This window comes from Salmo trutta, chromosome 26, assembly GCF_901001165.1.
Source record: "Salmo trutta chromosome 26, fSalTru1.1, whole genome shotgun sequence".
Classification (NCBI taxonomy): Eukaryota; Metazoa; Chordata; class Actinopteri; order Salmoniformes; family Salmonidae; genus Salmo; species Salmo trutta.
Window position 1 is genome coordinate 13,615,795 of NC_042982.1, and position 15,536 is coordinate 13,631,330.

Consider the following 15,536-nt stretch of genomic DNA (forward strand, 5'->3'; position numbering starts at 1 on the left):
GTGTTAATATCCGCTAGGAGCAGGGTTAAGAGGGATTGTGTTACAAGAGACAGTTACTACACATTGTTTACCATGTTACAGTAGCTACAACAATAAGGGTATTACTCAAAACTCAAGACAGAGGGAGAAAGATTGAGGAGAGAGAGAGAGAGCAGAAAAAGCAGAAGGCAGTACCAGGCTGTTTCCAGTGGCAACGAGCAGAGCGCGGTAATTGTCCATGTCCATCTGCCCTGTGCGCTTCTGTTCCCAGGGGCCGAGAGATAGAGGAGGAAAAGGAACAGATATGGAAGGAAAAGGAGAGCAATAGAGGGAGAGTAGATTCGAGGAGGACAGAAAAGCACGAGAGGAGGAACCGATAGAAGTATGGAAAGAGGAGGAACAAAGGAGGGGAGGTGCGTAATGTGAGGAGAGTGGAAAAAAAGGAAAACGCAAAAACAGCTTTAAAAGAGAGAGTCAAATCAAGGTAATACAGCAGCACTGTTGGAGCCGAGGCTGAGGCTGGACTGGAGGCCAGTGAGTGAGTGGGTGGGTGAGTGAAATGAGTGAATTACAGCACAGGCAAGCAAAGAGCCAGGCAGAGAGCACCACCCGCAGGTTAGACAGGGGAAACAGCAGCAGCCCCTCTCTCCTACGCTCTCACCCTGGCTGTGCTCCTTACCGTTTTGTTATTCTCCACGTCGTAGCCCAGGCTGATCAGGCACGCCTTGAACTCCTCAGCCATCAGGCCCCCACTGTGGTCCTGTGAGGTCACCATCAGCCAATTACAGAGCACACCATGATGACGGAAGCCATGATGGAACAATCACAACACAGGGATGCCAGGTGGGAGTGGTCAGGTGATGGGAACACGGCATGCAAAACGAAGGTGATGGACAGACATGGTGAGGACAGAGACAAACAAACAGATGTTAAACAATGACACCAGCTTACGGAGTAACACATCCGTGACACTAGACAGACAGGCACACCAGTGACAGTGAGGGGACAGTTCTCCAAAGTGCTTAGGAACACATACGGTTTAACTGTGTCCCCTATATATCTTTATGGGAATGACAACAAGTCCTCAAAGATCACCATAGTGCTATTGAAGCTTTGTCCCAAATGGCACCCTATTCCTTATAACCCTCAAATTCAACTCTGGACCTTAAAGTTCCACAGTTTTTTTCCCACGATGTTCGTCTAATAAGGGTCTGCTTTAGACCTGGGACACCAGATGTGCGTATTAATTATCAGGTAGAACAGAGAACCAGCAGGCTCCGGACCTCATAGGGTAATAGCTGAATACCCCTGCCCTATATAGTGCACTACATTTGACCAGATATGGGTCCTGGTCAATAGCGGTGCACTATATAGGGAATAGGGTGTCATTTGGGACACAGACTTGATGTTGAGCCAAACACAGCATGCATAAAGACAGTGAGGTGAAGTGATGAGGTACGCTGTTGTGGGATGGGTGAGGTGAACTTGGGGGTTACATCCCCCCTCTCTCAGGGCACTCCGCTCCACACAGCCCCAGCCACCTCCAACCCAGGGTGAAACACTACTAGTTCCACCTGTGAATGTCAACAAATAAGGAATAGGTTCGTCCTCACAAGTCTAGTCCATTTCTTAGTCCCACCTGAGTTTCCCTTCTGAAATAACAGGGGGACTTAAGACTCAACACATACAGGAGTTAAGTGTAAACACCTCTTCTAGAGGAAGACACGCAACTGCAAAAGCTGGTGAAAATAACAGCACTCTCGCAGACATTTTTTACGACGCTATTTTATACAAAAAGATGCCCTCCTGTTCCCTCTCGCCTGATCCCCCATGTTGACCCCCGGTGTTGACCCCTGACCTTGTCAAAGTGGTTGAAGGAAGTGCGGTACTCATGCAGCTGCTCCTGGCTGATGCCCTTGGCATCGCGGGTCAGGATCTGGTTCTCGATCTCGTTGATGGTGCGGGCGATGGTGGTGAGGAGCTGCTCCCAGCCCACCCGCAGGTGCTGAGATGGAGGGATGGAGGGGGAGAGAGAGGGAGGGTGGGAAAGATGGAGAGAGAGAGAACATACATTGAAGGTTAACCACATGAAGAAGAAACGGTATTGAGAAGGAGGAGAGATAGAAACGTAATATGTAGAACAGAGACGAACGGACAAATGGCTCTAAAAGAGGGAGGACACCAGAAACCTCCAGGCTTTCATTGTAAATAACAGCTGGTTCTCAACTGCCCCGCCTGGTCAAATAAAATATAAAAATAGAACAGACAGTGAAAATCTGAAGAAAAAAGGATGGTGAAATATAGTGACCTATTCCACATAGAACCAACAGATAGTCGAGAGCAGGGCGACAGCCCAAATGGCCCCCTATTCCCTACATAGTGTACTACTTATTACCAGGCTTGGTCAAAAGTAGTGCACTATAAAGGGAATAGGGGGCCATTTGGGCTGCCCGGGGTACACTGAAATGTTTGTTTTTTGTGTAGCTACCTCCATGGTGTAGGCGGTATATTTGTTGTCGAAGATGAGGGCCTCCTGGATGAGCTGATGGTCTCCCTCCAGCTGGTCGATGTTGGGCTTGTACTCAATGATGCTCTGCTCATACTCTCTCAGGTTCACCAGCTGGTCCTCCAGAGTTCCATTCATCTCAATGGATATCCGCCCAATCTCCTACACACACACACACACATATTAAAGGACCAGATCCCAAAAGGCCAGAGCTGGCGTGTATTCACTAGGCACCAAATGGAAGAAAACAAGCTGAAACAGGTAGGGTCAACCTGGACGCTCAATTTTCCTCCCCGTTACAAAACATTTTCTGTTGAATGCCATAATGAACACGATCCAGGAGGCACAGAGCCAATAGAACTAATGACACTAAGAGGGATCAGTCTTATGTAGTATGGGTCGGCACAGCAAGGGTACGTCTTGGTTTCTTTACTGTACCTCCATTTTGGTCTGTATCCAGGGCCCGACGATGTTGGCCTGGGTGGCAAACTTGCGGCGCAGGTGGTCATTGGACTGCTGCTTGGCCAGCTCCTCCTGCAGGGCCTGGTCACGCTGGGGAACCAGCTGTTCCACCTATAAAACACCACATGGGGGCGCCAGTCAGCACAGCACACACTCATTCCCATAGTAGAAGCAATGCCACAAGGCTGAGGCTCACTCAGGGGCCTGTTTTAGGTATTAACTAGCACGTGGAAACAGAAATAAATAAATGTATATGGATTGAATTCAAACAGGCAAAAGCAGTAATTGCACACATCGCAAAGCATATATGAACATACAGCCACAGGTACACACCTTGTCCCACTTGTTGTCGATAGTCTTGGGTGTGATAGTGGTGTAGGGATTGCCCCCGCTGAGCTTGATGCCGTTGTACTGGGCAATCTTCTGCACCTCGGCCTGAATAGCCTGGATGGCCTCCCGCTCCTTGTTGGCCTCTGGGAGGGTAGATTTGAACTGCTCATGGGCTGTGATTAGGCCCTGAAAGAGAGGAGGAGGAGAAAAATGAGAGATTGAAACGGAGAAAGAAACAAAGGAGAAGGATGGGAAATGAGGTGAAGGACAAAGTGAAAGGACAGATGAAGAGACATCAGCATGGTATTACCACGCGCGCAGTGTGAAGGAAGTTACCGGTAGCTTCACGAGCCAATGCTAAGTAGCATTAGAGCTATGACTGACAGTCTACAGGTATGGTAGCATTGCTACTGTACATGTAGATTCCCAGTCATTCTAAATGTTGTTTACCCAGTATGAGACTAAATAACAACTTTATTGACAACCTACTGTTAACAGCACAGGTCATGATGATACATTGTGATAGTGGAGACCCTCTGGAGACGTAAAGCAGTAAACGGTTAGTGATGGTGTCCCCATGTCTTTTACCTGGATCTCTTCGATGTTGTGAACGATGAACATGTCCTGCAGGTCCTCCATGGCCCCCTCCATCCAGTTGTTGAAGGGTGCCGCCCTCTTGGCGTACTCCAGGTACAGCTCGTCAATGGACTCCAGCTGCTTCTCTGTCCTCTGTGGGGGGAAGAGACTGGGGTCAGGTGCCTGCTGGGAACACTAGCATCTATCTGACAGGGATTCAACATGAGACACAGAAGTGGGGTAAGGGAACCCTGGTAGAAAGTCTGTGTGTATGTGTGCGTGTGCGTTTGCGCGTGCGCGTGTGTGTGTGTGTGTGTCTACCCATTTTCGCTGTGTAAATGTGTCCTTGTCATGACCTGTAGTGTATGGGAGTGTGTGAAAGGTGGCTGGCTGGGAGAGGGGGGGGGGGCGTACCTCCAGAGACTCCCTGCGGCTCTGGGTGAGAGACCCCAGGGCATCCCACTGCTCACAGATCTTCTGACAGCGGGAGTTCACACTGGGGGAGTCGTAGTAGTCCAGCTCACTGAGGAACAGGGAACACACGTGGAATTATTATCTTTCTACATGAGTCCTACTCAACCTGACCACAAGCTCCATCCTTTCATTCTTCTGGATTATTTCTCCATTCATCTCTTCCCGTTCTCCCATCCACCCTCAGTCCCCACCCACGATCTCCCATCCTTTTTCACCCATCCCATATCTCATTTACTCCCTCCATCCCTCCCTCCTTTTCTCCCGCTCACTAACTTGAGTTCCTGTGCGATGGCAGCGATCTGCTCCACGCGATCCTGGTGGGCGGCCAGGTCAGACTCAAACGCCTCGTGTTTCCTCAGCAGAGCCTTGACCTCCGACAGGCTGGCTGTCTCATAGTCCTTCTGGGTCAGCATGGCCTCCTTACCTGGGGTGGGAGGGAAGGGGGGGGGAGGGGGAGAAAAAGGGTTAAAGACAGTAAGCTTCAAGATATCCAAACCCAAGTAAACTCATTCAAACCCATACTTCCTCATTATCAACGCGGTAAACGCTCCACCTAGTACTTTGACATCTATAGGGAGCGGTGGCACCAACAAGTGTCTAGGTACAGTTGCAAAATTCCAGTAAACTTTCCCCAAATTCTAACGTTTTCCAGAAATCCCAGTTGGAAGAGTCCCAGGAGGAGGGAACAAGCAGGAAATCCAGAATCCCTCAGCCAGGAAACTGATCAGTGTAGCCTGCACAGTAACTAGTGAGTGTCTCCATACCGTCGGTCCAGGACTCGTGGATGGTGGCTTTCTGACGGAACTTCTCGGCTAGGTGGTCGAGTCTCTCCAGGCGACGGATCTCGTTGAGCATCCACTCCTCGTAGCCCTTCTCAGCCCCCTCCAGGTTGTGCCATGAGCCGTTGATATCCTGCAGCCGGGGAGAGAACACTGATCCACCATACAGCAGAAAGAACACTACACTGTCTAACAGAATTATTCCCTCTAGTGCAATTTATATGTAGATGTATTTGGTGATGTGTATGCTGCTGTTATAAGTCATGTGGTCGTGGCTTTTTAAACTAATCACAAACCAATTTCCCATTGTGGGACAACAACGTGAACTACTACTATAATGAGCTAAATAAGAATGAAATAATACAGAAGAGCTTTAGGATGGCCAGGTGAATTGTCCAATAGATATGGATGGCATCATTGGTACAACTGCTCTACATGTTTAAACAGTCTGTGTCCATGCGTCCGTCCGCCAGTCCCACTCACCGACACCATGCGACCCTCGGAGGGCATGAAGGCGGGCCTGTTGCTCAGCCTCAGCTTGGTCTGCAGGGTGTTGAAGTTGATCTCTAGCTGACACTTCTCCTGCACCTTGGGGGGCTTGTGGACGCGGCGGTAGCCCCGGAAGTCCTCCAGCTTCTGCTGCATCTCGGCCATGGTCTTCTCTGGAGCCCGGTTCTCCAGCCACGGGATGGTCCGGCGGATCCAGTCCAACAGCTAGGGCAGAAGAGGAGAAGAAAGGTGGAGAGAGTGACACAAATGACAAGAGAAGTGTGAGAGAAAGGAGGGCAGATGTTTATGTGAGATGAACACAACTGTAAAGGTAGAAAGGAAGTTTAGTGGAGAAATGGCCTATGTGGAGGTGATGAGAGGAAATATAACCTACGGACGTTACTAGAAGAGCTAGGAAACATTTCTCACAGACGACGTGTGGTGAGGAGAGAGGGAGGTACAGACAGACAGAGACCGTAGACGTGTGGTGAGGAGAGAGGGAGGTACAGACAGACAGAGACCGTAGACGTGTGGTGAGGAGAGAGGGAGGTACAGACAGACAGACAGTAGACGTGTGGTGAGGAGAGATGGAGGTACAGACAGACAGACAGTAGACGTGTGGTGAGGAGAGAGGGAGGTACAGACAGACAGAGACAGTAGACGTGTGGTGAGGAGAGAGGGAGGTACAGACAGACAGTAGACGTGTGGTGAGGAGAGATGGAGGTACAGACAGACAGACAGACAGTAGACGTGTGGTGAGGAGAGAGGGAGGTACAGACAGACAGAGACAGACAGTAGACGTGTGGTGAGGAGAGAGGGAGGTACAGACAGACAGAGACAGACAGTAGACGTGTGGTGAGGAGAGAGGGAGGTACAGACAGACAGAGACAGTAGACGTGTGGTGAGGAGAGAGGGAGGTACAGACAGACAGAGACAGTAGACGTGTGGTGAGGAGAGATGGAGGTACAGACAGACAGAGACAGTAGACGTGTGGTGAGGAGAGAGGGAGGTACAGACAGACAGAGACAGTAGACGTGTGGTGAGGAGAGAGGGAGGTACAGACAGACAGAGACAGTAGACGTGTGGTGAGGAGAGAGGGAGGTACAGACAGACAGAGACAGTAGACGTGTGGTGAAGAGAGAGGGAGGTACAGACAGACAGAGACAGTAGACGTGTGGTGAGGAGAGAGGAGGTACAGACAGACAGAGACAGTAGACGTGTGGTGAGGAGAGAGGAGGTACAGACAGACAGAGACAGTAGACGTGTGGTGAGGAGGGAGGGAGGTACAGACAGACAGAGACAGTAGACGTGTGGTGAGGAGAGGGAGGTACAGACAGACAGAGACAGTAGACGTGTGGTGAGGAGAGAGGGAGGTACAGACAGACAGAGACAGTAGACGTGTGGTGAGGAGAGAGGGAGGTACAGACAGACAGACAGTAGACGTGTGGTGAGGAGAGAGGGAGGTACAGACAGACAGAGACAGTAGACGTGTGGTGAGGAGAGATGGAGGTACAGACAGACAGACAGTAGACGTGTGGTGAGGAGAGAGGGAGGTACAGACAGACAGTAGACGTGTGGTGAGGAGAGAGGGAGGTACAGACAGACAGACAGACAGTAGACGTGTGGTGAGGAGAGAGGGAGGTACAGACAGACAGACAGACAGTAGACGTGTGGTGAGGAGAGAGGGAGGTACAGACAGACAGACAGACAGTAGACGTGTGGTGAGGAGAGAGGGAGGTACAGACAGACAGAGACAGTAGACGTGTGGTGAGGAGAGAGGGAGGTACAGACAGACAGAGACAGTAGACGTGTGGTGAGGAGAGATGGAGGTACAGACAGACAGAGACAGTAGACGTGTGGTGAGGAGAGAGGGAGGTACAGACAGACAGAGACAGTAGACGTGTGGTGAGGAGAGAGGGAGGTACAGACAGACAGAGACAGTAGACGTGTGGTGAGGAGAGAGGGAGGTAGACAGACAGACAGAGACAGTAGACGTGTGGTGAGGAGAGATGGAGGTACAGACAGACAGAGACAGTAGACGTGTGGTGAGGAGAGATGGAGGTACAGACAGACAGAGACAGTAGACGTGTGGTGAGGAGAGAGGGAGGTACAGACAGACAGACAGTAGACGTGTGGTGAGGAGAGAGGGAGGTACAGACAGACAGAGACAGTAGACGTGTGGTGAGGAGAGAGGGAGGTACAGACAGACAGACAGTAGACGTGTGGTGAGGAGAGATGTAGGTACAGACAGACAGACAGTAGACGTGTGGTGAGGAGAGATGTAGGTACAGACAGACAGTAGACGTGTGGTGAGGAGAGAGGGAGGTACAGACAGACAGTAGACGTGTGGTGAGGAGAGAGGGAGGTACAGACAGACAGAGACAGTAGACGTGTGGTGAGGAGAGAGGGAGGCAGACAGACAGAGACAGTAGACGTGTGGTGAGGAGAGATGGAGGTACAGACAGACAGAGACAGTAGACGTGTGGTGAGGAGAGATGGAGGTACAGACAGACAGAGACAGTAGACGTGTGGTGAGGAGAGATGGAGGTACAGACAGACAGAGACAGTAGACGTGTGGTGAGGAGAGAGGGAGGTACAGACAGACAGAGACAGTAGACGTGTGGTGAGGAGAGAGGGAGGTACAGACAGACAGAGACAGTAGACGTGTGGTGAGGAGAGAGGGAGGTACAGACAGACAGAGACAGTAGACGTGTGGTGAGGAGAGGGAGGTACAGACAGACAGAGACAGTAGACGTGTGGTGAGGAGAGAGGGAGGTACAGACAGACAGAGACAGTAGACGTGTGGTGAGGAGAGAGGGAGGTACAGACAGACAGAGACAGTAGACGTGTGGTGAGGAGAGAGGGAGGTACAGACAGACAGACAGTAGACGTGTGGTGAGGAGAGAGGGAGGTACAGACAGACAGAGACAGTAGACGTGTGGTGAGGAGAGAGGGAGGTACAGACAGACAGACAGTAGACGTGTGGTGAGGAGAGAGGGAGGTACAGACAGACAGACAGTAGACGTGTGGTGAGGAGAGATGGAGGTACAGACAGACAGACAGTAGACGTGTGGTGAGGAGAGAGGGAGGTACAGACAGACAGACAGTAGACGTGTGGTGAGGAGAGAGGGAGGTACAGACAGACAGACAGTAGACGTGTGGTGAGGAGAGATGGAGGTACAGACAGACAGACAGTAGACAGTCAGACAGTAGACAGTAGACGTGTGGTGAGGAGAGAGGGAGGTACAGACAGACAGAGACAGTAGACGTGTGGTGAGGAGAGATGGAGGTACAGACAGACAGAGACAGTAGACGTGTGGTGAGGAGAGATGGAGGTACAGACAGACAGTAGACGTGTGGTGAGGAGAGAGGGAGGTACAGACAGACAGACAGACAGTAGACGTGTGGTGAGGAGAGAGGGAGGTACAGACAGACAGAGACAGTAGACGTGTGGTGAGGAGAGAGGGAGGTACAGACAGACAGAGACAGTAGACGTGTGGTGAGGAGAGAGGGAGGTACAGACAGACAGAGACAGTAGACGTGTGGTGAGGAGAGAGGGAGGTACAGACAGACAGAGACAGTAGACGTGTGGTGAGGAGAGATGGAGGTACAGACAGACAGAGACAGTAGACGTGTGGTGAGGAGAGAGGGAGGTACAGACAGACAGAGACAGTAGACGTGTGGTGAGGAGAGAGGGAGGTACAGACAGACAGAGACAGTAGACGTGTGGTGAGGAGAGAGGGAGGTACAGACAGACAGACAGTAGACGTGTGGTGAGGAGAGAGGGAGGTACAGACAGACAGACAGACAGTAGACGTGTGGTGAGGAGAGAGGGAGGTACAGACAGACAGAGACAGTAGACGTGTGGTGAGGAGAGAGGGAGGTACAGACAGACAGACAGTAGACGTGTGGTGAGGAGAGATGGAGGTACAGACAGACAGACAGTAGACGTGTGGTGAGGAGAGAGGGAGGTACAGACAGACAGACAGTAGACGTGTGGTGAGGAGAGAGGGAGGTACAGACAGACAGACAGTAGACGTGTGGTGAGGAGAGAGGGAGGTACAGACAGACAGAGACAGTAGACGTGTGGTGAGGAGAGAGGGAGGTACAGACAGACAGAGACAGTAGACGTGTGGTGAGGAGAGAGGGAGGTACAGACAGACAGACAGACAGTAGACGTGTGGTGAGGAGAGAGGGAGGTACAGACAGACAGACAGACAGTAGACGTGTGGTGAGGAGAGAGGGAGGTACAGACAGACAGAGACAGTAGACGTGTGGTGAGGAGAGAGGGAGGTACAGACAGACAGAGACAGTAGACGTGTGGTGAGGAGAGATGGAGGTACAGACAGACAGAGACAGTAGACGTGTGGTGAGGAGAGAGGGAGGTACAGACAGACAGACAGTAGACGTGTGGTGAGGAGAGAGGGAGGTACAGACAGACAGAGACAGTAGACGTGTGGTGAGGAGAGATGGAGGTACAGACAGAGACAGTAGACGTGTGGTGAGGAGAGAGGGAGGTACAGACAGACAGACAGTAGACGTGTGGTGAGGAGAGAGGGAGGTACAGACAGACAGAGACAATAGACGTGTGGTGAGGAGAGAGGGAGGTACAGACAGACAGAGACAGTAGACGTGTGGTGAGGAGAGAGGAGGTACAGACAGACAGAGACAGTAGACGTGTGGTGAGGAGAGAGGGAGGTACAGACAGACAGAGACAGTAGACGTGTGGTGAGGAGAGGGAGGTACAGACAGACAGAGACAGTAGACGTGTGGTGAGGAGAGAGGGAGGTACAGACAGACAGAGACAGTAGACGTGTGGTGAGGAGAGAGGGAGGTACAGACAGACAGACAGTAGACGTGTGGTGAGGAGAGAGGGAGGTACAGACAGACAGAGACAGTAGACGTGTGGTGAGGAGAGAGGGAGGTACAGACAGACAGAGACAGTAGACGTGTGGTGAGGAGAGAGGGAGGTACAGACAGACAGACAGACAGTAGACGTGTGGTGAGGAGAGAGGGAGGTACAGACAGACAGACAGACAGTAGACGTGTGGTGAGGAGAGAGGGAGGTACAGACAGACAGACAGACAGTAGACGTGTGGTGAGGAGAGAGGGAGGTACAGACAGACAGACAGTAGACGTGTGGTGAGGAGAGATGGAGGTACAGACAGACAGACAGTAGACGTGTGGTGAGGAGAGAGGGAGGTACAGACAGACAGAGACAGTAGACGTGTGGTGAGGAGAGAGGGAGGTACAGACAGACAGAGACAGTAGACGTGTGGTGAGGAGAGAGGGAGGTACAGACAGACAGAGACAGTAGACGTGTGGTGAGGAGAGAGGGAGGTACAGACAGACAGAGACAGTAGACGTGTGGTGAGGAGAGAGGGAGGTACAGACAGACAGAGACAGTAGACGTGTGGTGAGGAGAGAGGGAGGTACAGACAGACAGAGACAGTAGACGTGTGGTGAGGAGAGAGGGAGGTACAGACAGACAGAGACAGTAGACGTGTGGTGAGGAGAGAGGGAGGTACAGACAGACAGACAGTAGACGTGTGGTGAGGAGAGAGGGAGGTACAGACAGACAGAGACAGTAGACGTGTGGTGAGGAGAGAGGGAGGTACAGACAGACAGTAGACGTGTGGTGAGGAGAGAGGGAGGTACAGACAGACAGAGACAGTAGACGTGTGGTGAGGAGAGAGGGAGGTACAGACAGACAGAGACAGTAGACGTGTGGTGAGGAGAGAGGGAGGTACAGACAGACAGACAGACAGTAGACGTGTGGTGAGGAGAGAGGGAGGTACAGACAGACAGACAGACAGTAGACGTGTGGTGAGGAGAGAGGGAGGTACAGACAGACAGACAGACAGTAGACGTGTGGTGAGGAGAGAGGGAGGTACAGACAGACAGACAGACAGTAGACGTGTGGTGAGGAGAGAGGGAGGTACAGACAGACAGACAGACAGTAGACGTGTGGTGAGAGAGAGGGAGGTACAGACAGACAGACAGTAGACGTGTGGTGAGGAGAGAGGGAGGTACAGACAGACAGACAGTAGACGTGTGGTGAGGAGAGAGGGAGGTACAGACAGACAGAGACAGTAGACGTGTGGTGAGGGAGAGAGGGAGGTACAGACAGACAGAGACAGTAGACGTGTGGTGAGGAGAGAGGGAGGTACAGACAGACAGACAGACAGTAGACGTGTGGTGAGGAGAGAGGGAGGTACAGACAGACAGACAGACAGTAGACGTGTGGTGAGGAGAGAGGGAGGTACAGACAGACAGAGACAGTAGACGTGTGGTGAGGAGAGATGGAGGTACAGACAGACAGAGACAGTAGACGTGTGGTGAGGAGAGAGGGAGGTACAGACAGACAGACAGTAGACGTGTGGTGAGGAGAGAGGGAGGTACAGACAGACAGAGACAGTAGACGTGTGGTGAGGAGAGATGGAGGTACAGACAGAGACAGTAGACGTGTGGTGAGGAGAGAGGGAGGTACAGACAGACAGACAGTAGACGTGTGGTGAGGAGAGAGGGAGGTACAGACAGACAGAGACAATAGACGTGTGGTGAGGAGAGAGGGAGGTACAGACAGACAGAGACAATAGACGTGTGGTGAGGAGAGAGGGAGGTACAGACAGACAGAGACAGTAGACGTGTGGTGAGGAGAGAGGAGGTACAGACAGACAGAGACAGTAGACGTGTGGTGAGGAGAGAGGGAGGTACAGACAGACAGAGACAGTAGACGTGTGGTGAGGAGAGGGAGGTACAGACAGACAGAGACAGTAGACGTGTGGTGAGGAGAGAGGGAGGTACAGACAGACAGAGACAGTAGACGTGTGGTGAGGAGAGAGGGAGGTACAGACAGACAGACAGTAGACGTGTGGTGAGGAGAGAGGGAGGTACAGACAGACAGAGACAGTAGACGTGTGGTGAGGAGAGAGGGAGGTACAGACAGACAGAGACAGTAGACGTGTGGTGAGGAGAGAGGGAGGTACAGACAGACAGACAGACAGTAGACGTGTGGTGAGGAGAGAGGGAGGTACAGACAGACAGACAGACAGTAGACGTGTGGTGAGGAGAGAGGGAGGTACAGACAGACAGACAGTAGACGTGTGGTGAGGAGAGATGGAGGTACAGACAGACAGACAGTAGACGTGTGGTGAGGAGAGAGGGAGGTACAGACAGACAGAGACAGTAGACGTGTGGTGAGGAGAGAGGGAGGTACAGACAGACAGAGACAGTAGACGTGTGGTGAGGAGAGAGGGAGGTACAGACAGACAGAGACAGTAGACGTGTGGTGAGGAGAGAGGGAGGTACAGACAGACAGAGACAGTAGACGTGTGGTGAGGAGAGAGGGAGGTACAGACAGACAGAGACAGTAGACGTGTGGTGAGGAGAGAGGGAGGTACAGACAGACAGAGACAGTAGACGTGTGGTGAGGAGAGAGGGAGGTACAGACAGACAGAGACAGTAGACGTGTGGTGAGGAGAGAGGGAGGTACAGACAGACAGACAGTAGACGTGTGGTGAGGAGAGAGGGAGGTACAGACAGACAGAGACAGTAGACGTGTGGTGAGGAGAGAGGGAGGTACAGACAGACAGTAGACGTGTGGTGAGGAGAGAGGGAGGTACAGACAGACAGAGACAGTAGACGTGTGGTGAGGAGAGAGGGAGGTACAGACAGACAGAGACAGTAGACGTGTGGTGAGGAGAGAGGGAGGTACAGACAGACAGACAGTAGACGTGTGGTGAGGAGAGAGGGAGGTACAGACAGACAGACAGACAGTAGACGTGTGGTGAGGAGAGAGGGAGGTACAGACAGACAGACAGACAGTAGACGTGTGGTGAGGAGAGAGGGAGGTACAGACAGACAGACAGACAGTAGACGTGTGGTGAGGAGAGAGGGAGGTACAGACAGACAGACAGACAGTAGACGTGTGGTGAGGAGAGAGGGAGGTACAGACAGACAGACAGTAGACGTGTGGTGAGGAGAGAGGGAGGTACAGACAGACAGACAGTAGACGTGTGGTGAGGAGAGAGGGAGGTACAGACAGACAGACAGTAGACGTGTGGTGAGGAGAGAGGGAGGAACAGACAGACAGACAGACAGACAGACAGACAGACAGACAGCAGACGTGTGGTGAGGAGAGAGGGAGGTACAGACAGACAGTAGACGTGTGGTGAGGAGAGAGGGAGGTACAGACAGACAGACAGACAGACAGACAGACAGACAGACAGACAGACAGACAGACAGACAGACAGACAGACAGACAGTGGTGTACTACTCACGTCACTAGCCAGCTTCTCGTAGTCCTCCATGAGGTGCTCATTCTCCTGGTTGACAGCCAGCACCTTGCAGATCCTATTGGCTGCAGTCTCAGCCTATCACAGATGAAAGTCGTCAGCGGTGCCAATACATAGGTTGCTTGTTATGGATTAGGACGTCAACTCTGAGGAGCACGTGCACGAACGTGTGTGGCTTTGACACATTTTTTACAATTCAGATCAGCTGCCGACCAGCCAAAAGACAAACTGCAGTGGAAGCTCAGACTGAAAGTACTTCGTACCGTGTGCTGGCCTAACAACTCCAGTTAGTTTAATGTCTAACTACACGGAGTGTCATTTCTAGTTGTTAGCTATGAACAGCATAGTAAACGGAGTGAACACACAAAAACCACACACTAGCCGTGACTTGAATTCACAGATTATTTCAACACCGTGCACACACACACACACACACACACACACACATCCGTTGGATGGCTGTACAGTGGTAAGTGTATAGGCTAACGCAGCATGCTACAGCTGACAATGGATAGTTCCATGGACTCTGTGTGCCAACTTCACACTCTGGTGCCTCCAAAAGCTACATGCTTCTCCTATACAATGGGAGCATTCAGTCTGGTTCTGTACCGCTTTTGTCCACATCAGCTGGTGTGTTTAGGGACTTAAACTTAAACCACTGAAATAAAGAAACAGTAAGAAACTGTATTATGCCTTGGAACTTTAACACATTATGGAGTAATCTCCATAGAAAAGCACATTATACACATTGAAACAGTTGCAGTGTTAATAGTTGGACATTTGAACCGTCGTTAACAGTGCTTCCCACAGATCAGCTGAAGCTTATTACATCCCACTTTAGACTATACTCTAACAAACCAGTTCTGAACTGTAACGCCTTAACTGTAGCTATGAGAAACACTGCTAACGACCAGTCTATGGGGTCAGAGTTGAAACAGGATAGTTATAGAGTAAGGAAGAGTGTGTGTTTGTTGTTTCATAGAGGTGTACTGTGAGCCCAAAGCGTCAGTGAGCGTCCTTGGCCAGTATGACATTGCCTGTGACCCTGGCTGGTGTCACAGAGGTCAGGGGTTAAAGGTTGCATAGTGGCGGTGCTCACCTTCTGGGCGCCAGAGAAGGCGTGATAGAAGCAGGAGACATAGGTCATGATGGCCTTCTCGTCGGGCCTCAGCGTGCCCACGATGTCTACGCAACCACGGCCAGGCAGTGAGCGGAGAGAGAGAGAGAGAGAGAGAGAGAAGTGGTGAAGCCAAGCAACCCAAAGCAAGAGGGTCCCGCCACACAGCGAGGTGGGGGGGATGCGATGAGGGGGGGTTGTAAGGGGAGTAGACCCCGGACTCCACTGCTGCTGCCCCCCCCCACACTCTGGAGCATCCAATGATGCACTTGGGTAACCAGGAGAGAGAGAGAGAGAGTCCACCTCGGGAGAGAGGAGGAGTCTGCGGGGGCCACGATGCAGGACACACCTCTTCACTCAATACACACACACACACACACACACACACCATTTCATCTGCTGTATGCAGATGATAATATATCAACTGTCAAGCTGGTAATAACAGAAATGGCCCTCCTGGTCCTAAAACTAAAGAGAAGGGTACACTAGTCTATCCAATGTCCATACTGTTTCTGGATTAATGACTA

At 51.6% G+C, this 15,536-nt stretch overlaps 1 protein-coding gene across 5 annotated transcripts in view; it reads right to left on the reverse strand.

Annotated features, from left to right (window-relative positions):
- Positions 1 to 15,536, reverse strand: part of LOC115163178 (alpha-actinin-4) — a 45,924-nt gene that overhangs the window by 2,479 nt on the left and 27,909 nt on the right. The window contains exons 8-19 of one of the 5 annotated variants that reach the window (XM_029714845.1): positions 14,992 to 15,077; positions 13,878 to 13,970; positions 5,590 to 5,820; positions 5,092 to 5,239; positions 4,601 to 4,751; positions 4,268 to 4,376; positions 3,866 to 4,006; positions 3,281 to 3,463; positions 2,924 to 3,058; positions 2,468 to 2,647; positions 1,838 to 1,984; positions 659 to 739 (exon numbers count right to left, since the gene is read on the reverse strand). In XM_029714845.1, coding sequence (XP_029570705.1) covers positions 659 to 739; positions 1,838 to 1,984; positions 2,468 to 2,647; positions 2,924 to 3,058; positions 3,281 to 3,463; positions 3,866 to 4,006; positions 4,268 to 4,376; positions 4,601 to 4,751; positions 5,092 to 5,239; positions 5,590 to 5,820; positions 13,878 to 13,970; positions 14,992 to 15,077 — 1,685 coding nt within the window. Of the gene's footprint in view, positions 1 to 174; positions 241 to 658; positions 740 to 1,837; positions 1,985 to 2,467; positions 2,648 to 2,923; positions 3,059 to 3,280; positions 3,464 to 3,865; positions 4,007 to 4,267; positions 4,377 to 4,600; positions 4,752 to 5,091; positions 5,240 to 5,589; positions 5,821 to 13,877; positions 13,971 to 14,991; positions 15,078 to 15,536 lie in introns of all 5 variants that reach the window. The other 4 variants (XM_029714849.1, XM_029714848.1, XM_029714844.1 and 1 more) reach the window with 4 other exon arrangements.